General features: G+C 46.9%; 1 protein-coding gene and 1 long non-coding RNA gene across 4 annotated transcripts in view; one reads left to right on the top strand and one right to left on the bottom strand.

Annotated features, from left to right (window-relative positions):
- LOC110354971 (uncharacterized) overlaps positions 1–11,895 on the bottom strand; it is an 87,119-nt gene extending 75,224 nt beyond the window's left edge. For both annotated transcript variants that reach the window (XR_010475731.1, XR_010475732.1), the window contains exons 1-2: positions 11,587–11,895; positions 9,778–9,859 (exon numbers count right to left, since the gene is read on the bottom strand). This is a non-coding gene — a long non-coding RNA (uncharacterized LOC110354971). The remainder of the gene's footprint in view (positions 1–9,777; positions 9,860–11,586) is intronic.
- Positions 11,190–22,128, top strand: FGF16 (fibroblast growth factor 16). Of its 2 annotated transcripts, none has more exons than XM_065078011.1 (3): positions 11,190–11,695; positions 17,253–17,356; positions 21,333–22,128. In XM_065078011.1, exons 1-3 carry the CDS (start codon positions 11,191–11,193, stop codon positions 21,573–21,575), a joined length of 852 nt encoding a protein of 283 aa, XP_064934083.1. In that variant the 5' UTR covers position 11,190; the 3' UTR covers positions 21,576–22,128. The 2 variants fall into 2 exon arrangements, with proteins under 2 accessions (XP_064934083.1, XP_064934082.1); XM_065078010.1 differs by having other exon boundaries at positions 11,223–11,695; positions 21,330–22,128.
- Positions 22,129–27,182: the final 5,054 nt, after the last annotated feature.

Raw genomic sequence — 27,182 nt, 5'->3', positions numbered from 1 at the left:
GGAAACTTCTATGTTTGAGAAATACTCATTCCTGGAAATGTTCTATGTTTGAGAATATTTCTGGGATGCCCAGTCCTCTGTGAGTTTAATCTAGGTCATTTAAACTATCTTTCTGGTACATCATTCACAGTCATCCACTGGCAACATTGGTATCCATCTGCAACAATAAGATATTCCATTTGTAATGACTGTAAGAGCGGAAAAAAACACGAGCAAATGTAAAAATGGCTGAAATAAAAGTTCTCCTCTAAATAAGCTGTGTAATGCTTGCAGACTATTTAATATAAGCAGCATCTATGATGTAGCACATACCTACAAAGCGTTAAACTGTGCCACTGTAGTAAAACTGTCAGCCTTGATTATTTAAAAGGTGTCTACCTGTAGGCTTTGCTTTAATTCACTGTGGTTATTAGTACATCCCACATGTCTGATCAGACTGGCCAATGCTCCACTCTGTTCATATTACACTTGGCCCCTGCTCCTGATTTATCAGCCATAGAGACAAAAGTTTGGCTTACCCTTTCTGAACAACAGAGATTTATTCTTGATGGCATCCCTCTGCAGTCCAATAAAATTCATGCACACATTTCTCAACAGATCCACACTAATGCCATAAACATACATCAGTGTTGCAGCCAAGGCAATGACTACTTGTTGTGATAAAAGATGGGTATCACGCAAGTGTTGCAGTTAATTTTAACATACAATAGAACTGACACTACATGAGCCATAGTTTCCAAGCTCACTTGCTCCCTCCTGCCCACCACTTTTCTTCAATTTTTTTCAGCTCTGTCTGCAGGTCCCATCTCATTCTCCACATCTGCAACTCCCATTTGAACTCAAGTCTAGCCCATATTCATTCCATGCATCACTGAAAACAGGAATACTATCTACTCGGTCTCTACATCAGGGTTAAACAATTTATACTGCCTTCACACCATGACAGAAAGAGCATTTATGAAATCTTTATGTTTCTATTAAACATTAACATGCATGAAGTAATATGGGCTAGATTCTAAAATCATTGTCCCTGGTGGACATGCGGAGTAAACTACTTTTCTTTAATGGTATGGAATTACTCCAGAATCTATCCTTTCACAACCACTATAATAATTTTAAGGTTTAAGGAGAGCTTTGCCTGATTCAGAAGCTTTTAGCAATAACTTTTTAAAACCAAAACATGCTTTCAAAAATATAGTCCAGATCATCTTTGATGTGAACCTATAGCTGAGATTTGTATTGCTTCCCAGATTGATCAGACTAGCCAAAATTTTAATACTATTTTCTATGCCTGGGGAGAGACAGAAAGATAAAGATTTAATGTTCTATGAATGGGCCATTACTAACTGTGAAATTGCTTGCTGTTATCTAGAGCAAAGCTCTTTGTGGTCTAGCTGTATTTGTTCTGCATAATGAACAGAATGCCAGTGGTTTCCATCTACACCCAGCTCTTCACTCCGGGCATTTTACAGATACGGCTGACTACCTTTACTAGTTAAAAATGAAGTTACCAGAGGCAAAGAAGATTCAACAGTCAAAACCCGAGTCTCTGGCAGAGTCAAGAATAGAACTTAGAGCTTCTAAATTATTCCTGAAGGCCAGTTTTAACCACTACACAGCACTACATTAGCAGGGTGCAACCACAGGTCGAGCTCTGTGCCAAAGGGAGAGGCTGTCTATGGCGGCGTCAGCTCTGCCGTAGCTGCGTGTGTGCAGGCACACCGTCGAGCACGCACACATGCACATTGCCTTCCCACCCCCCAAATCTTTATGGAGCTTTCCTTATGTGTCACAAGAGAATAAATGCCTGAGACATTATCTGCCCGTTCCAAGAGTTCAGAGAATGTGTATGACATCATGGGCATGACTCCCCCACTAATCACATTATATGCTGTTTAACTTAACACTGCTAAGCTTTGTCTGATAACACTGTAAATACCATTTTATTGTAAATTAGATTATACAAACCTCCTCAGAGTTTAGGTCAGTTCTTGTGTGAGGTCCTTATTGCCTCCCCTCTCTACTACCCCAAATTGAATCTTTTTGGTGTCTAAGCCAGGGCATTTCTACAGAAGGAAGCACAAGAGAAAAAGAAGGCTAAGCCATTATCTGTTTCCAAGTCAGCACTGCAGATTGCAGTAAGTGGACAGAAGACTTCATACATCTGTTCTTTTTCTCTTTCTTCCCTTGGAATAAATTCAATAGGTTTTGTTTTTCTCTTGAAGCTGGCTGGATTTCATTACAATCTTCCTGTGAGGTAGCATATACTGGAGATCTATCATTTCCTACTATCAGTCCTAAGCTGAGTTATTCCAGTTGGTAGCCACTGTGTTCTTATCCTGGCCTTAAGGTTTCTGATTTGTTTACAAAGAAAGCTGCAGAAGTGTTATTTTATATTTATTTTTTTGCATTTGTTTATGTTTTCTGTAATGAAAGAACCAGACTCCAACTACATTAAGCCATAGCCCCAGGATCAGCAAGATCATCAGAGTGATTGACACACTGATGCTTCCCAGTTTCTGTGAAGGGTATTTTAATTTTCACATTTTGACACACTTATTGCTGAGGGAGATACCTGAGAAGCTTCTAATCTTTTAGAAAGCCTCAGCAACAGGATTTCCCAACATTTTTAGACAATGGCATGAGAAGATGCTCCTCATCTTTCTTCCCTAATTTTATCAAGGCCATAAACATTAGATGCTATTAAAGCAAAGGTTTGAGTACCCAGACTTCTGAGGTCTAGTCTCAGCTATGCTCAGCTCTGTGTTTCTGTCCTCACTACAGTCAACATCGGCTCTTAGTATCAACCTGAATTCAGCTTCCCACCCACAGGCAAAACTCTGAGGCTGGTGATGCTCCGGACAGAGCTATAGCACCCACCACCAGAACTACTGGCTCCTGACACCAAAACAAGGCTTTGATTTTTGATGGTGGAACTACTTCTCAAGAAGGATGCAGACCAAGCCTTCATGCCTTCCCCACCTGTTATACTTAGGATATAGAAACCCTGTCACAATTAACTGAGGAAGGAAATGTAAGTGCGGTTCAACCTTCCTCAGCATAAAGAACCACATGATGCAGTTGTGTTTCACTTAGAGGATCCCCAGCGAAAGAAGGCTTTGTAGCCAGCTCACTCTGCGTGTGTTGCTCAGGGCCCTACACATCCTTAGGGTAACCTCCTTGCAAGACACAGTATGAAGGAATGCTGGCAGCTCACAAAGGAAATGCAACACAATCCAGGTGACTACTCAGACCAAAGCACAGCTAATACAAGTGCTAGTAAGACACCAGTAAACTGCACGGAAGACAGATTCTCATGTCCTTGAGCAAACTACCTGCCTTTTGCATTCCTACATGTCCCCATCTGGAGAAAGGCAACAGCAATGCTACACAAACACAGCAAAGGATACTGTAAAATAAACATTTTGAGACCTCGCATGAAACTCAATCTAACTGAACTGTGATTACTGTGTACTGCATTTGAGTAATGTAAATGCTACAGAAACTGGATTCTGTTAACTCCTGATTTCTCATGGCAGATTTTAATGAAACTCATGTTATGAAATTCAGGTAGCTGTCCTGAAAAGAAACACATCTCATTCTGAACCACATTAATGCACATTTCAGTGGGTCTCAATCAGATGCAAGCAAGACTGTGCTCTCTTGAATATGCCCTCCCTAACCTTTGGCCGCTTGCAGAACTCACAAAAAAATAATCCTTTACAGTGGTTTTAATAACCAGTTAGTTCTTCTCTCCATAGAGAAAGAGTGATGAAGCAACATGATTTGTAGGGCAGTTGGTTGCTTCATCATGGAATTATCATGCAATTAACATTTATCTAGCTAAGTCTGCAGAGTACCTGGTTGCTTTTTTGACCACGGGAGAATAATGCTGTATTTTAGCTAACTAATTGGTGAGAGAAAAGAACAAACCTAGTAAGGTATAAATAATTTATATGCAGAAAAGAATAATTACAGAATAATTAGAAAATCGGGTTATTTACATTTTAAACATTTTTTGTGTGTTACCTTATAAGCATACTATACAAATTAATCTGGTACTACATAAATGAACTTGAGTAATGTTACTCATGTGAACCATTAGCAGTTCAGCTTGAAAAGCTTCAGTCATCAAAAATGCCAAAACTGTAGCCTTTTAGCCTAATTAGGAAAAGGTTTTTAATTTATTTTCTTTTTCTCTTTTCTGTCTCTCTGTTCTTTATTTTAGGATGTCCCATCTAATCATGCACTTCCAGAATAACTCTGTGCTCAAACTTCCTAACTCCACCTCACACGCTCATATGTTCTAGTTTTAGTTCTCCAGTGAGAGAACCAGTGTCATTGTCCTTGAAGAGAAATACAGAGAAGTTCTGCTACTGGGCCAAAAATCTCAAAGCAACTTGACCACAGAAAAATACAATGTGTAAGTCTTTGCCTCAGTCTGAATAGTTCACAGTACCAAGAGTTTACTGAGGTATTTAAAAACACACCCAGGTGATAAGGCAATAGCAAGAAAGTTCAATGAATCTTTGTATCTCTGTTTAATACAGAAACCTACAGTCTTTTGCAAAAAGAATGAATTTAAGGCAGCAGCACAGATGAAAATAACAAAATGATATGAGGATTAACTGATAATCCCCACAGATACCCCAGGGGAAGTTGCCAGACTGTTAACTGAGGTGTGAAATATGGTATGAAATGGTTGGACCTGACGATCTTGGAGGTCTTCTCCAACCTAAATGATTCTATGATTCTAAATCTAGCTCATAAACAAGCCTTACTGCAAGAAAAATGAAAAAGAGAACAAGTGACATAACTGGTGAAAAGATCACAACCAAGAGAAACAGATGTTCAATGTCAGTGATGTGGGGAACTCCCCAGCAGACTCTGACGTCTGTGACGTGACTACTGCTGTTTCATATTCCATAAATGATCTGGAAATGCTGTAGGTAGACGGCTGATGATACAAAGCCACTCCCAAAAGTGAAACCTAAACTTTATTCAGTGAGTGGGTGCTAAATAGTAAATTCAGTTCGTGAATGAAAAATACTGTATGAGGAAAAAGCCATTCTTGCTGCGCCTTAAATCAGCTGTTATCAGCCATGAAAGAAATCCTGGAGAAGTGCATAGTTCTCTGAAAAGATCAGCACAGCCTCAGCACTTTGAAAAAAATGTCCTGTTAGGAATTTTTAGGAGAAGAACGAGCACAAAGCAGAAACCTCTTCCATACTGAGCATAGTTTCAGTAACTGCGGAAATACAAAGCTACAGAAAGTGCAAGAACATCAGTGTACCAAAGCTGCACAGGAGATGTTAGAAAGCTTTAGCGTAGGGAAACCTAAGCAAGCCAGCGCCTTTTAATCTGGAAAACAAGGAGAATAACAATTAAGTTCTAGACAAGCTGTTACAGCATGGACAAGGTAAACAGCAATGACTATTTTCAAGTAGGTTTAGCAGAAAAAATAGGGCACCAACTCAAACTGGCAGGCAGCAAGCAGGTTCAAAAGCAAACAAAAGGAAGTTCATTTTCACACAATACCTAATGATGTTGTGGAACTCATTGCCACGGGATGTTACGGCAGCCAAAAATACAAGTGGGTTTCAAAAAAACTATTAGACAATTTTATGGAAAAAAGGTCCATCAAGGAATATCAAAAACAATGATACAGCTGCAGCCTCCAGCTCAGGAAGGTCTCTAAACCAGAAACCACTGGAAGCCGGGAGGGTTTACCAAAGGAAGTATCACTCTATACTCGTCCTGTTTTCCATACACAAGTTATTAGCCATTATCAAGAGGCAGGATATGGGGCTAGACAGACCTTTGCTGTGACTCATTTTTATATATGACCAATACTAACTGATGCAGATATAAACACATAACTCTCCACGGTCACGCATAATTCTGTAAAAGGCTGCTATAGCTAAAAGGCACACACTTAGAAGAGTAACATAATAAATGATGGCATTTTTTATTTGAGTAGAACTAGAACTGGCTTTTGTGTTTCCTTAGGTATGTTCTGAGTCTATGCTCTGCTGAAAGGAGTTATGATGTTATCCTCCTTTTTATTACCTAGCTACAGCAAAAGAGACAAATGCAGTAGAAAGAACTAGCTCCAAATTTCAGCTGTAGGGCACACAATGACTTACATCCTAGTGACTGAAAGCTTCTTAGCTCAAGAAACCCTGGAGAACTACTGCTGCATCTGCCTGTCAACTTTGCTGAATATGGCCAAACCACTTCGAAACACAGATTAAAACTTTCAGTCATGCTCTAGGTCTTCATTACAGACATCGTCAATAACCATGCTTTGGAACTTTGAATGGCCTCCTTATCTTCTCCTTATCTTCTCCTTCTCCAGCAGTGAAAGTAGAGAATGAAGCGACTCACTGCTAACTCGGCACCCCACCACGCTTGAGCAGCTCTGAACCTAGGAACCACATGACAAGCCTGCTATAACAAGTTACTTACCACCTTTTTCTTAATTGTTTCCCAAACCACGGTTGAAAAAAAGAAAAAAAAAAGATGACGACAACGAAGGGATTTAGCAGAATACCCTTATTCTAACTTCTGTCATGCCCCTTGTTTCAACATCTGGTAAGGAAATGCTACTGTCTTGACATTAAATGACAGTATAAACTACAACCCAAAAGGTACATGCAAGATACAAGAACTGTGGAGAGAAAAATCATGCATCAATCAGTGGCCACATGGCGAGTTACACTGGCATGTAATATACCGAGGGGTAGAATTACACAGGTCCATATTCTCCAGTACACTTGGCCAAATACCAAAGGCCTAATGACTCTGTGTTCCTATAATTCTAGCCCAAGCCTTAAGAAAAAGAGTTACAACTCTTTACCCCAGCAAAGAAGCCTTCCTCATTCCTCATTCACCCTCCAGTACCTGGAGTTGTATTAGCATGAATTGAGTCAGGCATCAAACCTCTGCTTAGCCATGCCAAGGAAAGGTGTAATTTTTCAGGAAGAATAAGTAAGAGAATAAGAATCAAAACAAAACTGTGTACATGAGAGTCAAAGGTCTGATGTTTGTTTGCACATGCTCGAACATAGCTTGTTCCCCTGAGGACTACAGGTCTCAGTTACAGCACTTCTCTCCAAATGGGGTTTCTTGTGATTCAGAGGTGAGCCAGAACGATTCTGCTTCCTACTTAATCCATACTGGGATTACAGAAACCCGCAGATCCATGTTTGACACCAAAATAAATAGTAACCGGAAAAGGTGAGTACTTTCTTTTTTGAAAATCACATCATTTATTTAGGTACCTGATCCCAACACTCAGGTAGGCAGGTCTGGAGCTTTATCCTTAGACCCTTACTTTAATTCTGTCACCAATTCTAGACTTGCCACAAAAATATATACGTACTTCTATAAATTGACTAAAATTCTGTTGCCTCGTTCACATTGCCTTCCATTAGAAATCCTTCCACCAGGCAGAGCAGTGAGATTCCTCAGGTCAAAGACACTGGTTTGTTATACACTTCTTAACCCAGCACAAACAGGGTCTAGGGCCTGGAAGTGGTACTACAAAAGATAATAATACCACTAGCTTAAGTAAAAACAATCAAAGATAAAAACCAATAAACCATCCTCAGCTCCCCTTAAGAAAATTTGTTTATTCACCCCCTCACAAAGGAGGTTGCCCTATTCATCTGCCAGGAAACCCCAGACATTCCTTGCATGTGCGACACAGATGGTCGCCACACAACAAAAGGCAGAAGGGCTCCCGCACGTGCGCGCTGGACGCGTCTGGTTTCTGGATATGCAGAAGCCTGGCCAGAGCCACTGCTCCAGCAGGGCTGCCATGCGTGTGAAATCCCAAACAAATACAGAAAGTCATCAATATCCTTTGAACAACACCTCTTAGTGAAAAAAAGTGACTGTCTGGGAAAAAGGAGATGCACAGAACCCTTGGTTGTGAGTGTTAATTCATTAGTGTAGGTAAAATGTTTCGAGATCCCAAGGTAGGAAGTGCTAAGGAAGCAGAAGTATTATTCGTTAAAGCTCAAGGCTCTGTTGTTTCGTTATCCGTGGATATTCTTCACGTCTGATTTTGCATTCATGGCTATTGCTACTTCATTTTTTTTTCAGCCATCTTGATCTCTTCTTTACCAAATGGATTACCCAGGCAGAGGATATGCAGTATCTAGATTTGCTCATTGCATTTATCTTACTCTTTTCAAATTAATTCACTACTTTGACCTCACTCCTGATCTGACTTTGACTTTATAGTCAGATATCAAATGTGGCTGCTCTCCATGAATAGTAATTATTTTGCCAAAAAATGCCATTAATATTTTTACCACTTTGCTAAACATACACTTCTACAGTGTACGTGGAGGGGTCCGCAAGGTCCATTTTAGCAAACTGGGTATAAATATCATTGCTAATTCTTCTGTAAGTTGAAAGAGCAGTTTGGAAGTAACCATTTCAGTTCCCAAGACAAACAATACAAGCTGTAATCAAGGAATAAACCTGGGGGAACTGCATGAACTGAAATAAAGCAGAGCAGAAAATTAATTTGGTAACACATTACGTTCTGTGACACAAATTGTATACAAGTTTCTGTTCTCCTTCAAGAAATCAGTGAGTGCAGAATTGTGTTCTATGCAATACATGAAAAAAAATTGCTGAACACATTTCTACCTTCAAAGGAGTTATTCCAGCTTTCAGTATTTAAAATACATGTTTTCTTTTCTTCAGACAACACAGGATACAAATCTCTCTGCTTTTTCCTCAGCTTAGTAAAAACATAAATAAACCAGGAAATTAAAGACCAAAAAAAAGAGGAGAAAGCTACCTTTTCCACATCCTGTTGTGCCTAAATAGACCATGTTGTACCAGCCTGTACAACTTCTCAATAAAATGTATTGCGGACACTTCAAAAGCTGACCATAATCATGAGAGTTAAGTGAGGAATGTCAGCTTGGATGGGGGGATTTCACTGCTTTTGTTATACATTAGTTAAGCATGCAGGTTTGTGTTCTTTACTTTATCTTGGATTTTACTGTAATGTAATTGAACTCTGTTACCTTTTTCAGTATCCTAAGTGTTCCTCTAAGTGCTTGTATGGATTTGGGTTTAAAGATTTGTAACAGATCCAGAGGCTATTGAAGTCAGTGGCAGAAGCCTCTGCAGAGTTTGGTTAGTCCTTGAATGCAGAAACTTTTTTCCTCTCTCTTAACATCCCTGGATCGACATTCAGACATGTTCAGAAACAAGGTGACTGCTATGAATCCAGAGGCCAAACTCAAATTTACTTCAGTAAAACCAGGCTATACAGAACAGTGTATTTGATTGTAGTGGGATGATTCACATTATATGAATTTTGTGCATTAAATTCACAGCATTTACAGGATTATGTCCTTAATAGCGATTCCGGGTTTGGGGTGCCCCATCATTGTGTCCACCCCCCCACACCTTGGACCTCTCTAATTTTCACCAAAGCACAGTTTATTTCCCTCAGTTATCTCATCACACCTGAGTCTTCATATAGATACTACAGAAATAATATAATAATATTTGCAGTGGGATGCTTGAACTCCTCAGATAGTTGTATCTCCATGTAACCAGACATGACAAACAAATAGCCAAAAAACACACTTCTGTAGATTTTACTACCTCTAGAGCAGACGATATTTCTATAAAAAAAACATGGCTTAGGCTTCATGTGTCAAGTTCTGCATCAAACACACCCGTTTTACAGCCACAGCTCTGACAGGAAAAACCACCTCCCATTTAAAAAACCAGATTCCTCACCTTCTGCAGACACATGTGTGGGTGTTCCATGTCGTCATATCACAATTCCCTTCCTATCTTCACAACAAAGCACTGCCCGGGCCTGCGGGGAAAGGAGGCTGCATGTCAGGGCCCTTTGAACCCTCACGCTGGGGTGGATGTGAGGAGAAGCACTTTGCTGTAGGGCAAGACCTCCTGAGGGGAGAAACCCACTGTGGGGGAGAAACGCGCTGAGGGGACAGATGCCCACCATGGGTAGGCCTGCTGGAGGAAGATACCTACTGAGGGGATACCCACCACGGGGGAGACCCACTGTGGGGAACTCTCTGAGGTGAAAGACCTGCTGAGAGAACAGAGATCCACCATGGGGCAGACTTGCTGAGGAGAGCCCTGCTGAGGAGAGCCCTGCTGAGGGGATCTCCCCTGAGGGAGAGACCCCACTGAGATGAGACCACTGTGGGGACACACCGCAGGGGTGACCTGCTGAGAGGGGCACCAAACTGCACCTCAGCTCTGGAGACTGGTACCCCCAGAGCAGCGGGCTGGTGACTCGGGGGTTTGTCTGTGGTTGCCTCTGGTTCCCAGCAGGGCATGGAAGACACTTTACCTCAGGGCCATGAAGGCCCAGTCCGCTCCCCTGCGCCGCGGGCGAGCGCGGCGGCCATGGCGCGAGCAGCAGCGCCGCCTGGCGGGCAGGACGGGGCCGGAGCGGAGGGGGCGCCCTCCCTCCCGGGCCCGTCTGTGTTTGTGTCCCCCCGGCCCGGCCCCCCCGTCTCCCCGAGCCTGACTCCGTCTGTCTGCAGCGCGGCCGGCAGCTGCCGTCACAGATACGGTGTCGGCGGGCCGGGGAGAGCGCGGAAACACCTGTTTCCAACATGGGGAAGGTGGGGAGGGAGCCCGGGCAGCGCCGCTCGCCCTCCCTCCTTCCCTCACCTCCCGCCGCCTGCAAACCGGCCGCAGCGCCCGCGGGATCGCTTTGCGAAAAGATCGCTTTCCATTTTCACACGTTCACCTGAAAAACGTCTCTCTAGCCCTCCCTTCACGTGTTATTTTCCCCGTGTCCATTTGGGGGCAAGGGCGGAGAGGGGAACCCTGACAGACCCTGCCCGACCCGCCGCCTCCGAGCCGGGTCTGCGGGGACGCGGCTGCGGGGGGACGGGAGCGGCCCGGGGCGGCCGGCGGGGCGGGAGAGCCGGGCGGGAGCGCCGCGCTGCATCCCCGGCTGCGTGCGGGGGCTCCATGATTTCATCGGCGGCTTCGCGGGGACCTGCCAAGAGCTGTTATGCCTCACTGCGATGTGTAGCTTTTTCCTGCCATTTTTTTCATAATAAAAGAGGGAGTGAAGCTGGCTTTTTTTTTTCTTGAAAGGAAAAAAAAAAAAAAAGCCAAATGGATCAGAGAAGAAGGGGGGGGGGGAAGCAATAGCCAAAGAGGATGCCAGTGAGGTGTGGCTTGCATTTAAATATCCAATATGTCAATGTAAGGGGAGTGTGTACGTATATAAAGTGCAGTTTGCATCCGACCGCGGGACACATCCAGCTATGGGAGGCGCGGGCAGCGCGGGGCCGGGCCGGGGCCGGCAGCGCGGGGCCGGGCGGCCGCAGCCCGCGCTCTGAGGGGCCGCTCCGCTCCGCGCCGCGCCCGCCCGCGGGCCGCGGCCCCATGGCCGAGGTGGGCGGTTTCCTGGGCGCTCTGGACCCGGACCTGCACGGCTTCCCCCCCGCGCTGGGCGGCGGGCTGCCCCTCGCCGACTCCCCCGGCTTCCTCAACGAGCGCCTGGGGCAGATCGAGGGGCGGCTGCAGCGGGGCTCCCCCACCGACTTCGCTCACCTCAAGGGCATCCTGCGGCGGCGGCAGCTCTACTGCCGCACCGGCTTCCACCTGGAGATCTTCCCCAACGGCACGGTGCACGGCACCCGGCAGGACCACAGCCGCTTCGGTAAGAGGGGCGGCTGGGTGGGTGCCGGGAGCAGGTGCGCCCCGTACCGAACTCATTGCCCCGCTAATATAAATCATCCCGGGACAGATATAATTAGATTCCTAAAGAAATGCGCTCACTCCGCAGCAATGCGGGAGCTTTTATTTCCAATTTCCTACTCTCCCGGTGCTCAGCCTGCAGGTGCACAAAAACGTGCCTTAGCAGGGGAAAACCCCCCTCCCCCCAAAAAAAAGGTGGGGGGGTAACCAGCTCTAGCTGTGCCTCTGAAGTGTGAGGGAGACAGAAGAAAGGAGGGAGTACGTTGGAAAAAGAAATTCCTAGCTTTTTCATGTCCTGGTTTTTTGAGTTTTTGTTTGTGTGGGTTTTTTCCCCCCCCTCCTCGTTTTTGTTTTTGTTTTGTTTTGTTTTAATTTTGCTCTCTGCAGATATTTGTGAGCAGATTTCTTTTACTTGCATGAATTTCATTAGAAGAGTGTCTCCGCAAAGCGGGCAGGGATCACTTGCTGGATAGGTGTCAGGAGCTCAGTCTGGGGAGGTTGTTGGGAAGGAAAGTGGAAGCCGAAGCGGGAAAAATGCTTAGGGGAGCTCGGAAAGAAAGGAGAAGATGAAACAATAGGCAGAGCACCGTGGATTTACCTTGCCACCTGGGATACAGCTGGAAGACTGCAGCGCCTGTATCGGTGTCACACAAGAGCAGGGATCTCTAATGAGACTGTATGTAATCTTCAAAAAATGCATCCCAAGCCACAGGCAAAGAAGTGCAGTAAGTTTGAGCACAGCTAAGAAGAATTCCCGCTACTTCAGCATCTAGTGCAGGTGTCTGTGCAAGCTATCAACAAGTCCCATACCGGTGATCTCAGCTGTGTTGTCAACAGGTTGCAAGGAGTGCTTGGAAGAGTTTTTATAGTTTTCAGGTGATTTAACTCCTCAGTGAAAAGAATTCTTTTTTTGGCTTTACTTGTTTGCAACCCATCCTTTCTGATACTTCAGGAATGCTGCTGCTGTTGGTAGTTTAAGGCGAGTTTTTTGGAACAATTGGGGAAGCTTATCTCCGTATTGCGCTTTCCATAAACGCCAGGTGTGTGCAGAGTGTGTCCCTGCCTAAATCGGCAAGAAAGCCATAACCTGTGGGTCAGAGTCAGGTACAAATAGGCTCGTGGGGCAAGTGTTCTTTAATTACCTCCCAAAAGACACATATCTTTTAACCTTTCACGATGCAATACATGGTAGGTTTCCATGTTAAAAGAAACTGAAAGCAAACCCATTGTATGTTTGGTTTTAGTTCAATCTGCCACGTAGTATTTCTATCAGTTCTTTTTACTTATCTTTATACAAGTAAACAGTTTCAAATGGCAGCATTTGCCTCTTCCGTTTTTTATAAAGATTGAGTAATATAAGTGTATTTCAAAACAAACCTTGGAAAAAACATGTTAAATGGGCTAAAACTTTTAATGAATTTTGCACACTTAAGCTCAAGTCACACAGTGCATTCAATAAATTGAAACACTGGCATTCCCTAAGTGTTTTAGCAGTCAGCATCCAACTACGTAAACTAGACCAGACTTCAGATATAAAATATTATAGTTTTCTGCTTCAGGCTTTTCCCAGAGGCAGTGTAAAATAAATAGTTATTTGTTGTAATTGCAAGACAAAGCCCCAAAGGATTAGGCTGGAATCCTCGTGTTCAGATAAAGTTGGACTAAACCTCGCTTCAGCAGAGACTCAAAGCAATAATGTATTGGCACACAGTATTCACCATCTGCATTCAGTAGCTATGAATATTTAAATTCCAGTGTTACTGGTATGGTTCATATTAGGATGTCATGTATCAGTGCATTCCTAAATTTTGCATGCAGCGGTCAGAAAGCAGTAACTTATTACAGAAATAGGCAGCCTGAGCGATTCTGGGGAACTACAAAACTGTGATGGGGGACACAGAACTGGATGAGGGTTTCAGGGCAGCAACTTAGAGCTGCCTTAAATCTAAGGGCATCTGGGGGAATACTCAGAAATGCAGCCTGGTGGTTTGGTGGATCAAGTCCACATGGCTGGAAGGTGCTCCCTGATATCATGAGCAGATAATTAATGTGCTCCATGGATGGCTGTGACACGGCAGCAGAGGCACAGATCCAGCTGCAGATGGGATGGAGGGTGGAACTGGACTTTGCATCCCTGTCTCCTCATACTGGAAGGCATTCAGGAAAAGATGGGCAGTATCTGCACCCTCCCATGCGCAGCCATCCCAAAAGTTACCAGATGTGCAAGACATCCAAGTCTTCCAGAGAAGAAAATAAAGTGCCAAAGCCCTGGTGATGCAGAGCAGGGTGCCAAGGTCCTAATGGACACAAGGGAGTTAGCAGCATCGTCTGTCCACACTACCTGAACAATCACTGTAACTATTCCCTCTCATCTGTTGGGGACTGGAGCATTCCTAAATAACACCTGTCTTCTGGATGTGGTGTTTTATACTTGTGAAAATACAGAATCATGCAAGAACAATGGGCTGCAGCCTGTTTTTCCTAGAGGAGGCTTAACACAAAATTTGGTGAAGCCCTCCAGGTTCGCTGGAAGAAAGCTCGCTCTCACACTAGAGAAGTGTCCAATTTGTCTCTCTGAGCTGGCAGCTCCACCTAAGTCATTCCAGAAGGAATAAAGAGTTTTCAAAAATGTATATGTTCTAACTGCATCTGCTAAGAACCTCCCTGAACCAAGAAACAAAGGATGGTCAAAATTTGGAGGAGGTTTGGGCTGACATTAGTGCCCCTATGAGAATTCTTCTGAGAATGAAACAGAGATAAATTTGCCAGGAAAATCTCTGCCAGGAGGAATTGCTCCTGTTCTGCCTTGTGTTTGTTTTACAGCAGCCTTGAACAAGTGACACCAATGGTGCTACTCCTCACCGCAAGAGAGGAGAGAAAAAGGCCTTGAGTTTGTACCGCAGATGAATAAAGGCAGCAAATGAAGCTCTTCTTGGGTATGAACCTGCTAATGGATCTGTAACAGTCTCCTCGAGAAGCTGATGAAACCTCCAGAGGAAGTTTTGCTGTAGACTTTCACATTCAGACCATAGTGCACCTGTTGCTGAACAGTTGTTGAGGTTTTTAGCCGAAGCTTTAGGTTTGTAGCCATTAATACAACATCTGATGCTTCTGTACCCCTGCTCCTGAATGTGGTCATGTAAGAAGAGACAGGTGCAAAGAGCTGAATTGTTCTTTGAGGGATGGTTTATAGTAAGGCGAGAGCACACGGGTCTGGCCACAGCAAATCTCAGGAGATTATTCAGTGCTTTGGTGGTAAATTAATCCAGCCGGAGACTTAATCAAATCTCTCCAAATATTGCCTAGAAAGGCTCAAGAAACAAACAGAAGGAATTATCAAAGCAAGAAAGAAGAGACAAGTCCTGGGGGAACAAAAAAATAAAAAAGCATGTTCTACCACAAAAACACACCGCTACAATTGGAAGGAAAATTCTTGAGCTGGCCCCAGTGGCCGCTCCCTGTGCTGCTGGAGATCAGATGTACGAAGCTGCAATTTTGTCTAGCAATTGGAGTGAGTTAAGGACAGGATGGATATCCGCCCACATATTTTCAGCCTTCACTCTGTCTCCTGACTTTTGTGGGTTTAAGTTATGTTCTTAATGCTATTTCAACATAGTCGTCTTCTGTGCACGTCTCTAAGTGCCACTCAGAGACTGGAAAAGGGGAATATTGCAAGGGACATTGTTGGGAGAAATTGTCACAGGCACACGTTGAAGAAATTTTCATTTGCAAAAGTAGCAGCCTGCACCAGATGAGGGATGTCTCACCCACCTGCTCAGAGAGAGGAAACACTAATTCTGCTCCTGGGTTGCTCCTTACCAGGTCTTTGGAGACCTGGATTCCCATGCCACGTACAGAGCGTACTTGTGGGTATACTCAAGCAAACCTCTTGGTTTCCTTGACTCAGACGTTCCTTGGTTTCTAAATAGGACCAGCAGCTTGGAAAATGACTGCGCTGGTCCATAAAGCATGTTTTCTGTCATTTGCTTCTGTGTTTGTCTTGAGGACTTGTATCTCCCAAGTCTGCGTTTCATTCCCCCTCAGCACCCGCCGGCCGCAGGAGGGCCGGGTTTGATGCACAAGCCCCAGAGCAGGCAGGGCAAAAGAAGGACAAAAAGTCCGATTTAAGGCAGGAAGACTAATTCTTGCACTCAGCTTAGCTGCCAAACTGATGAGCCTGCATTGAACGAAGGGAGACAGAGGTGTCCATCACCGCCTGGTCTGTCCTATATTTAGACTAGATGACCTTCAGACTATTTGGACTAGATGACCTTTGAAGGTCCCTCCCAACCCAAACTATTCTATGATTCTATGATATTTAGGCAGTGATGCAGTTATCGTCTGAGAGTTACCGCATCCCTGCCCGGCCGAGCAGAAGACACATGCCCCAGGCTGAGGGGTGACCCGGAGCCGTGGCTGCCCCTGAAGTCAGCCGGCTCAGGTGGCCGCTCGTCACGCGGTGATTTTAGACTCAAGGCCTCCTTTTAAGAGGAGCTCGGGGAGGTAACCTGATCAGAGCAGCAATTGCTCAGGACTGGACGTTTTGGGAGCTATATTAAGAGACCTGGAGCCAGGCTAAAGGTTAGAGCAACTTTGTCCTCCTGTCAATGGAGACATCTAGTCTGGCCATTAGCTGGGATGGTGAAAACCCTCTTCCTTCCCCTGCTGTCACCTCCCAGCTGATTAATTCAGCACTGGACATGAGCAAAGGCTGTCCATGACCTCGAGCTAGGGAGAGTGTGATATCCAGAGCCTAACACAGTCCCACTAACACCTTCGGGAGGTTTTCTTGGGATGTTTGAAGGTCACCACCACTTGTGATGCTGGCTTTGTTCAAAGCAGTTAAAAGTGCACCTACTTGGGGTTGTTAGGCTTTAAGAGCTTTCGCAAGGGTTTTTCTGTTACAAGTCTTTCCTCTGACAAAACAGCCACCGTCCCCCTTGCTATCAGGAACAGGGGTGCAGCAGGCAGCACGGGGGTGGCAAGTACCCCCCTGGAGCACCAGGATGAAGATGGCCCTCATAGAGATCTCTGCTAGTGCTTTTTGCTTGTTTTTATTAAACTCAGCACTTCTAAACACGTGGGACTATCATCTCAAACCAGAAGCCCCATGGTGACAGAAATCACTCTCATTTGGTGAAGAATAAAAGCCAGCGTGGTAACAACCTTCTGAAATTTCTGGTGGGTCAGGCACAAGTTTCTACATCTGTCTTCTTGGTAATAATTAGGGAAAAAAGAACCCCAAACCAAAACAACAAAACCTAGCAAACCTTTTATCATTAGTGAACGTAATTCCTCTTGGGCAAGTCAAATTGGCAATGCTGGGGAGAAGCCTAGAGTGGAAATTGGAAGATTGCATGCAGATGGGACTACAGATTTAAGAACCGTGTTGTTATAAATAAGGAAAATGGGGGCTGTAGGGAGCTCTGCGAGGGTTGGGAAAGGCTGGTTCATGTTTGTCACCGGAGCCTGGTGTCAGTTTTATTCTCTGTATGATTTGGACTTCCTTTCTCTTTTAGGGATTTTGGAGTTTATTAGCCTGGCGGTGGGGCTGGTGAGCATCCGTGGGGTGGACTCAGGACTCTACCTCGGCATGAATGAGAGAGGCGAGCTGTATGGGTCGGTAAGTTGAAGGTTTTGTGCTGATTACAACACCATATGATGTATACATCATCGGTGTAATGAGCTGTGTCTGTCACAGGCCACTGAAGTCCTTGGGGTGCCATACACCTCCATCCTACCTGCGATGCCACTGTTATAACATAAATGATATATATGAAATAGGGTTGTGGAGGGAGGAGACACTCATGCTTGGGGCAATGCTTGGGGAGCGGGGGTTTATTGAGGTTTTGCCTTTCAGAGAGAGGACAGCAATGGTCAGCTCAAGGCAGGAGGGAAATTTAGCATGAAACCAGAGGCTGCTCGTGTGTTGTCATTGCCTGAGTAACACATCAATTTTATTCTCCACCTGATCAGGATCTGCACCTATCTGCAGACTTTACATTTCTGTCATAGCTCTTTAACTACCAGAAGCCAGAGTTGTGGTCTGAGTGTTACTTTATTATGACATTCTCTACAGCTCCTGTTAGTTTAGGGGAGTGTCTAATAATCTTCTAGATGAGCCCTTTTCAGACTGAAATTTTCCACATTTTGCTAAAAACCAAGTGTAAACTCCTTGTTACTTTTTCACTCCACACAAAATCCCAAATACATTTAAACTCTTCCTGACGTCACCTATAGCAGACTCTGCCTCATCCTGCGCTGCTGACGGACAGAGGAAGCAGAAGACACCCCATTGCCAGGCCAGGCTCAGGTTTCTAGCGGCAGCTTATTTATCATTTGCCCCCTGGATTTTGGCCGTGCCCTTAGAGCCGCAGCTGCAGCTGGGACCAGCTTACATCTGCTGCACTGCTTTTCTGCCCAGTGTTACTGAACCTGCACCACCCTGTAAACCACTTTGAACACAGGCAGGTGCTCCAAGGAACCAGCCCCCAAAAGAGGGTGTACATCAGGGTTTGGCTGGATGAAACACCCACACACAGCAACAGCTTCTGCAAGGCTCAGTGGGGCTGTGGGGTAGGGGTGCTGCGAAGAGCTTTGCAAAATGGGTCAAGTCTCCATCAACCTGAAGAAAGCCGAGCTCTCCTCTGCTTCTTTCTATTTAATTAAGGGTCAAAACTTGCAGTCAAAACGTCAGGTCTTAACAAGTGGGCAGAAGTGCTTCCTACAGGTTCATTTAACTCCAATTCCTAATTGTTTATCTCAACTCAGTATAAAACAGTTATTTCTAGGTAGCTAGAAGAATCACTTCTGTTTAAAAAGATAATTGCATCATAGATAACCATTTTAAAATTTCCTTTTCTGTAGCTGCTGCTTTTCATTGGTGCTTTTTCTTCAGATGCCCCATTGCCTTTAATTCAACCCATCACCTGTGTGTGATCTTTTCTAAAAAGTCTCTTTCTAGATGACAGCACTACCCTGTATGAGGACACTGATTTTTAAGGATGGATCACAGTAAATTTAAAACAGAATAAAATAAACCGGTTTTAAACCAAAGCCGAAGACACACACTCCCTCTAACCAAATCAGATCAACCTCATAGTGTAGAATTTAAACTCTGTATATAGAGAAGCCTTCAGAAAACCTTTGCTTAGCAAACAGTAACAGTAAACCACAAGTTTCCATCATCTTTTCTTCTCCCATTCCCATCTGAGACCACCACAGACCCTTTCACTATTTAAGATGCAGTTACTGATGTTTATAAGAGATAATCAAGTATCAGCATGCACCAATAACTAGGGTTTTTTTCCACTTAATTCCTGTAATAACCTCTACCCAAACGTTAAATGCAGAGACAGCAGTTAAATTACAAACCTGCTGAAAAGGAGGAGACGAGCTGCATGTTCCCTTCTGCGCTTTCAGACCCAGCAGCTCGGATTATGTATCAACAGTTTCACCATGGGTTAATTAAATTCTAGGGCCTGTGTTCATGTTACCATATGGAAATAAAATTATGATCACATTTTACAACATTTCATCTGGAAGCAGAATTGACCTGAAGATGTAATTGTGGGAGTTTTCTCTCTGTCCTTGTGCATCTTGTGCCCCAGACAATGCACCGATGGGACACCGCAGGGACACGGTCAGATTGCTGATACAAACATAGCCCTGGAGTTTTAAACTCTGGGATGCCTGGGTTGTACAATAATGGCTTTTCAAAACTGAAAGCCACTATGCTATTCGTAATTAAAGATCCATAAGCCAGCACCTAACAACAACGTTAGCATTACAACGGTATTTAATATACAGTGGTATTTTTAAATTTTCAGCAGGTTTATTATTTCCCTCTGTGCCAATTTCACACGATCCGTGTGTTGATACAGCCAGAGCCGGCCATCCCTGCCCCAACACGTGGAGGCCCCTCGGGACAGATGGCTTTTCTGCCTGTCCCTCTTAACCTTGTGCCAACGTTTCCATTAAGCTTTCCACCAGTTTCAGAAATGCAACTAATACTCAGAGCAGCAGAAGTCACAGGCAGCAGCTTGCACGCTGCCTGTACAGCATCGGGCTCAGGGGGCACATCCCAGGGCTTGGAAAGAAATAAATGGCACTTTGCAGAGTCACCGCAGACTCTCCAAATATTTGGCACAGGCACTATACCTCCGAACGGCCCGGTGAAGAGAAGGCAAACTGAGGCAAGGCCGTCACACATGAGTTCAGCTGGTCAGCAGCTTCCAACATATTTTGAGTAGGTGGCATCCTAGGGGAACAAAAAATAGAAGTCTGTATTTATTGACAGATCTGGGAAGAGAAACCCCCAGTTCCCGGTCTCAGATGGCCGGGGCTGCGGTGTGGGCTTGTGAAGGGCTCATGACTCACCCCAGGGTTTATTTAATTCGCAGCAAAACATTCAAAACAGGTCCTGAGCACAGGTGAGCTCCTGGATCATGTTACAAAACATCTACTGCAGGCAATAACAATTACTTAGCAGCCTGCATGCCCTAGGTAAGACACATTCCCTACCTGAATAGTTTCCAGTGTAGGTACGGTGTTTGTGCTATGATAGCATCCTCCGTTTGCAGATCGCCTTTCATCTGCAAGGGCTCCTGCGTCCCCCCAGCGATCCCCCTGCGGGACGGTCGGGACGGCAGGTCCCTGTGTGACACAGCACGGCAGTGGTGGAGCTCTCGTGTCCCTGTGGGGCAGGGGATGGTGCCATCCTTGCACAGCCCTGGGGACACAGGAGGGAGCGATGGGCACAAACTGAAAAGCCGTTGTTGAGCATCCGCTGCTGATGGCCCCAGCTGCGCCGGTCCGAGGGAAAGGCTGGTTGTGCCCATGGTGACACTGGTGCCATCCGTCCTCCTGGCCTCGGGCTGCCACATGGTCATCACGTCACCTATCACTGCCGTAAATCTTGGCCGGGGTTTGACATCCCCGGAGCGCTGCTCCCCATCCAGACCTCCCCGGGTCTCGTCGTGGCCCCACATCACAGCTCCGCGGCGCGTCGGCAGATGAAAGCCCTGAGGAATGCTTTCATTCCCCTGGCAGCCTTACGTGCCTTCAACTTTCAAAGCGGTGCTCGCTCCTCTTTAAACCCTTCAGATGCGCTGCCCGCTTTTCCTCCTGGGTGCCTCTCCCCTGCAGGAGTGTTCTTGGTGCCTGCGTGGTACCCGTGCCCGGGGCGGGCAGCCCTCGGTGCCACGGCCACCCTGGCGACCTCCCAACTCACAGCCCAGTCGCAGAGACCTACCTGTTTTGCTATGGCCCTGACGTGCTGTTTGTTTGTTTGGTTGTTTGTTAATGGGGCATCTTTACAAAGCGCACACCCACCTGCTCTTCCTCCTTTTGTCGTCTCTCTCCTCCAACTTCAGAGGCCTTTGGGTCCCAATTTGTGGGGTTTGCGCCCGTCTCCGGCTCTCACTCAGGGGGAACATCCCTGGCAGCGCAGTCGCCGTCCTCAGGGGAGCCAGGAGAACGTAGCTAGGAAAACTACAGGAAAATAAAGTGAAGGAAGGAGGAACATCTATTTCTTTCTTCGTTTATTTTTGACACAAATGTCTTTTTCTTCCCCTCCCTCCTGCACTCCAACGCAGAAGAAGCTGACACGGGAGTGCGTTTTCCGCGAGCAGTTTGAAGAGAACTGGTACAACACGTACGCCTCCACCCTCTACAAGCACCCCGACTCGGAGAGGCATTACTACGTGGCTCTGAACAAGGACGGCTCCCCCCGCGAGGGGTACAGGACTAAGAGACATCAGAAATTCACCCACTTTTTACCCAGGCCTGTGGACCCTGCCAAAATCCCTGCAATGTACAGAGACCTCTTCCACTACAGGTGATGTTTCTGCAGCTGCCCCGTCAGTGTACATACTTGGGCTCCCAAGCTTTTTCCCAGAGCACTATATTAATAGTCATTCCATCATTCCTGTAAGCGTAGATGACATAGGAAAGCACTTACGTTGAATTCAGACACTGCTGTTCCTCCTTGTTTCAAGCGTATATCGAACCTGGGTTATTTATGGGGCTGGGGGTAGGGAGGGAACCCTACATATAATCTTTCATTTTCATTCACTTTCTTTACCCGGTGGCTACAAGAGAGGCCGAATATTGGATGTTACGGTTGCTTAAAGGAACAAGCAGGTGAGCAAACCTGATCACCTGGGGTTGGAAAAAACAAAATTAAAAAAAAAAAACTAAAAATGAAGAGAAGGAAAGAAAACAAAAGACCATGGAACTGCTGCGGACGTTGCTGCTGAGCTCAGGATGGTTACCCGCTAGGAAAAAAGCCTTTCGAACGGTACCCTGCTTAAGCAGCCCGGGAGTTTGCTACGTGGACGATGCTACATGGACTGGTCCTGATGCGTGGGGTTTCTCCTGCTGTTGGGGTGGAAATGGGGCGAGGAACATTATTCAGATGTAAGCATGGATACTGTGCATAGGGACAAAACTATTTATAAAATGTATGTGATATTTATTTTATATATTTATTTATTTCAAAATAATTTTATTTTTAATGAGAGATGCTATGACCGGATTTTCATCAGGAAGAATAAGGTCCTACTGAAACAGGAAAAAAAAATGAGTTTTAAGAGCTTATCGGCAATAAAATTGTCTTTATATTGTAGATTTCTTGCTAGCCCTTTTTTTTGGCGCTCCTTACCAATTAACCCAGTATTTCCCCATCAATATGAACATTAAAACCATTCACGTGGTAAAAATAAATTACCTAAGCTTGTACAACTAACTCTTGTACACGGATGACATCAAATTCTACCTGGAATGGACCTTGGAAGCGTCTGGGTGTCTGAGGAACTGTAATTCCCAAGAACTGCAAATCCAACCCCCAGAAACACTTCTGCACGTGTCACAGCCGCTGTGGATTAACTGTCCTGTTGGAAATTCAAGCAGAGAAACGTTTGGAGCATCTGCTGATGTTCGGATGGACCCATCATTCCTGCAATAAAACCACCACACTTCACATTAGACTTACCTGAAGCACCACGGACAAACACCAGTGAAGGAAAAATAGGAAGCCACAAAAGCAGTTTTAAAACACCCGTGTTTTTGAGTGATTAGCACGGATTAAGATCCTTCCCCTGCAGAAGCTGCCCGGCCGGGTGGGGACGCTCCCGGTGGAGGTTTTGCTCTGCAGCTCAGCCCAGCAGCCGGCACCGGTGCCTTGTGCCACGCGTCTGCCCCGCTGCCTGCGCGGGTTGTCACAAAACTGCAGGGGAAGCTTCCAGGAATGATCCTGGTGTGTGTTTTGTCCCCTGTGATCGGGAAGAGACGCGTTTTAAAGCACACGGTGGGAGCAGGAGCGTGTTGTTGTACAGGTGCTTTGCGGCACGGATGAGAACTTGGCGTGACAAGTTGTTCTCCAGAGCGCGCAAAAAATCCTCACAAATACAGCTGTGGTGGCTTTGGGTCGGGGTTTTCCTTGTCACAAGCGCAGCCCTGGCGCTGAGCGCTGCCCCCGGCCGGCTCGTCCTCCACCAGCACCGCGGCCACAGCGGGTCCCGCGGCCACCAGACGGCGGGGCTGCGGATCGCAATGAGGAGATTACCGGAGCTTTACCTTGAGCGATCCAGACATGGAGGAATTTAATCCTGTCTTTGAAATAAAAAGTGTTTATTTACCTTCTTCCTCTGAGTCACTGCTGAAACATCTCATCCTCAGCCGCCATGCCGGGAGCGCCATCGCTCATGAGAAGTGGCCCAACGTGTACTTTTGACCTTCTCCTGCGCAGACCCCACGCTTGGCTCTGCCGCCCGGGATGAGCCGGCCTCGCTTGCCATTGTGCTGGAAGATAAATCCAGTGGTTAAAATCCTGCTCCTCCTCTTCAAAATGAGGCTCAAAACTGGATCCCAGCAATGCCAATACATTTTTCACCAACTCGAAAGGGAGCCAATGCGGATCATGGAGCAACGCAATGGCCTCGTTCATCCAGTTCCCAAACCGAAGAGCTGCCTCGGCAGAGCCTACTGCTGCGAAGGAGCACGCGGGTGAAAGGGATGGTGTAAAACACCTTTTCAGGATCTGAGTTCAAACCCCCCGATAATTGGCAGCAACAAAAGTCCACAAAGAATTCACTGGAAACCCTTTGGTAAAGGCCGGTGTCACCTCCCATGTGGGACGTTCTCCGAAGGGGGAATTCAGCCCTGCTAAATCCCACCCAAATGGCTGCTTTCCACTGGAATTTACTGGGTTTGGTTCTGGTTCGACAAACCCAGGAGCTTAACAGCGGCAGAATTAAGAGCCGCGGATGTCGGCCGCGTGTGGCGCGGCAGGGCGAGCGGCCAGCGATGCGCGGGGGCCGGCCCCTCGTCCAGCCGTCACCCCCCAGCCCTGCCTGGCCAGGGCCGCCTGGGAGCAGCGGCTGCTCCCGCGGCTCGGGTGCTTTCCTCAGGCCGGGATGGGCCCCGCGGCCGCGCTGCGTCTGCTCCTGCTGGGAAACTTCTAGAGGAAAATATGTTTGTGATGCTTCACGCTGAGAGACTTTCCCCTAAATTAGCGAAAAGAAACGTCCACATATGTTTGGGATCTCAGCTCGTATCATTCTGGTGCGCTTCAAAGTCACAACAGCCGCTGGAAAACGTCTCACCAAGGGAAGGCAAAGTGGCCGCAGTCCTGCAGGAACCCCGCTGGCCCTTCGCCCCCCCGTGCTGTGTGACACATAAAAAGTCGCGGGTCTCAAAATACCACAATAAACAGGACAAAAGGCGTCGCTTTCAGCCCTTCTCCTTCCCCTGGGAGCGGTGGGCACGTTGTGAGGGAAACATTATCCTGGGAGCAGCTGTGCGAGGCAGGAGGGGGAGGTCGGTGCCAGAGATGTGGGCGATTCCCGGAGTCTCACTACAGGGGGGCGCAGAAACGGAGGGGAACCCTCTGCGTGCAGCCAGCCCGGTGCTGAGCACATCACAGCACAAACCCCGCAACAGCGTCTGTCTCCCCAGCTTTGGCGCGTGGTCCGAGGCACAGGGACGGTCTTGGAGGGGGCTGAGGAGACAGACCCGCAAGTGGCAACTCACACGTGGCCTTTGGGCCGGCCCTGCTGAGCCCCACAGCCCGCGGGGAGCAATCCCAGCTGGGACAGGCAGCTCAGGGCTCCGTTCTCCGCAGGGAGAAGGAGCAGTGGCCCCAGAGACTTACCTCCCCTGGAGAACGTGACGGAGCCCAAAACTGCTGAAGGGGTCCAGAACCTGATTGCCGAAGGTGGGTTCAGTTGGGTGCTGCCTCACCTGGCCGCACATGTGGAGCTGCTGGACCGCGGCTGAGACGTTCCCAAAAGGGCAGCCAGGGATGGAGCATCCCCGAAGGAGAAGGGCTGAAATTCTGGTTGATGGTGAGACAAAGCCAGCTGCAACCCTCGGGATGGCGCTGGTGGTAGGAGATGACCCAGTACCTCATCCAAAGGGTAATGTCCTCTCCTGTAGCCCGATGGTGGAGTCAACTCCTTTCCAGGGGTTTGGCTGAAACACCAGCTATCCCGGCGTGGGGAGCCGTCTGCAGGGCAAAGTCCGGCTTCAGCTCGAGAAAGCTTTATAGTGACAAAGGTGCTTCGAGGAAACAAAGTGAGGTTACTGAGGGCTCCCCCTAAGCCACAGGACATAAAATAGACAGAAGGTAAAACCTGGGTTGCTTGATATCTCAGTATCATTTATTTTACCAGCAGATGCGTGTAACTCATTTCTCTGCTCTTCAGAGAACAAAGCGCCCAGGCCTTGCTGGAAAACCACTTGGATGGGAGACGACGTAGCAGGGACTTGTGCTGGAAGTAATTAACGGGTGCAATGTAGGTGCGGTGCGCTGCCTCTGCAGGTGCTGCAGGCAGCCGGGGCAGCCAGCGAGGTGGAGACACGGTCAGAAGCGCAGCACGAGCTCAGCTCCTGGGCTGGAGGTGGGAAACCCTTTCTGCGGCTGGAGCTCTACAAATGCAGACCCTGATCCTGCTTTAAGGAGACAGAACACACCTGCAGTGAGGAGCGCAGAGCAAACAGCAAACCCAGCACCAGCGTCTGTGAGCCACACAGCTCCAGCAGCCAAGACGGCAGCATGAAGTGGAATTGTAAGGAGGAACTTAAACCAAGAGACTAAATCATGCAGCAGGGAGCATGAGACTTGATTATTTTTTTCCAAATCAAGTAACTCCTTCAGAGGTGTTAAATTCTCATAATGGAAAACAGAGGATTTAGACCTGGACCTGCGCTGGCTGGGTTTCAGTAACAGACCTGCAAAGCCAACCCTTCCCTCGCTGTACCAGACAGCATTTAGCAGCAAGATGCCCGTGACCAAGCGTGGCAGATCACGCAAGACACAGCAAGTGTCCACCCGCAAGAACCCTCAGAAACGCACTTTGTGCAATTGAGTTATAAACGCAGCTGTTGTCACTGGATTAGGCTTTGATTAATGCCCCAGGTATCGATTACTGTTTCCCACTCAGCATCTCACAGTTGTGCACACCGGTCACCGAACACAAAGCCAAGGTGCCGTGGGAGACCAGACCCCAGAGTGGCCGAGCTCAGAGCCAAGGGGTGACCCCGGCTCCCCCCACAGCCCCCAGCCCTTCCCCAGCGCAGCGTCCCCATTTCAGCCCTCTCCCAGCACCCTCCTTTGCTCACCACCTCCTCACCGGGTACAGCAGATAGATGTACATATAGAGATATATATATACATATATTCTATAGCACAGAGGGTGCATGTGGGGCTACTGCAGCACCTGGACAGGTCAGACGCCATGTGCTTACGTGGCTGATGGTGCCACACCACCCAAGCATCTCCAGTTGGTAACGCTTTGGACATTTGTCTTTCTGTAAAGGTTGCAAATTTATCCAAGTCCAAAAGTCTTTTTGCTTGAACTGATGAATTTACTTTCACTCAACCCTGCTCAGAGCGGTCCTGCTTTTAAAGACAAAAAAGGCCACGGGGTAGCAAGCACGTAGCACCCGACACATCAGAATGTTGCTGCTGAGCATCAGAGCACCTTGCAGGACTGTTCTGTACGGGCATTCGTCCCAGGTCGCTCCCAGCCCAACACAAGAGCCCGTACACGCAGCCTCCCCCACCGCCCCCAGCAGGGTTTTGAACAGAGCTGTAAGGGTATGTAAAGGTGCGTTGCTCACGCTGCCCCGTAAAGCACCGGCCAGGTATTTCCGCACCAGCTCCCCGGCACGTCCCCCAGCAGCCCCAGCCGGGGCGGTAACGCGGCTCCAGCACTGGCCGGGAGCCACCGAAAACTTCAAGTACAGGGAACAAGGGGCAGATTTAAAACACAGCTGCCATGGGAATTTTTGCATAGGAAAGGCTCTTCTTGCCCAACAGGTGGGATTTAGTAACTTAAGAAATGGAGAAGTACAATTAGGAGGTTAAAACATGCAAGCAGGTTATTCTAATTTGACCAAGAACACCTCACTCTTAATCATTGCCAGGTGATAACTCACTCTTCAAC

The sequence above is a fragment of the Columba livia genome, chromosome 12, assembly GCF_036013475.1.
Source record: "Columba livia isolate bColLiv1 breed racing homer chromosome 12, bColLiv1.pat.W.v2, whole genome shotgun sequence".
Lineage (NCBI taxonomy): Eukaryota > Metazoa > Chordata > Aves > Columbiformes > Columbidae > Columba > Columba livia.
The sequence above is the reverse complement of the archived record's forward strand: the minus strand, read 5'-3'. Positions and strand labels throughout refer to the sequence as shown.

Excerpts from the sequence above, each read along its gene's own strand:
- FGF16 (XM_065078011.1), top strand. The coding sequence starts at position 11,191 with ATGCCAGTGAGGTGTGGCTTGCATTTAAATATCCAATATGTCAATGTA. Across the intron at positions 11,696-17,252 it reads GCAGGACCACAGCCGCTTCG|GGATTTTGGAGTTTATTAGC; the intron begins GTAAGAGGGGCG and ends TTTCTCTTTTAG. Across the intron at positions 17,357-21,332 it reads GAGGCGAGCTGTATGGGTCG|AAGCTGACACGGGAGTGCGT; the intron begins GTAAGTTGAAGG and ends CCAACGCAGAAG.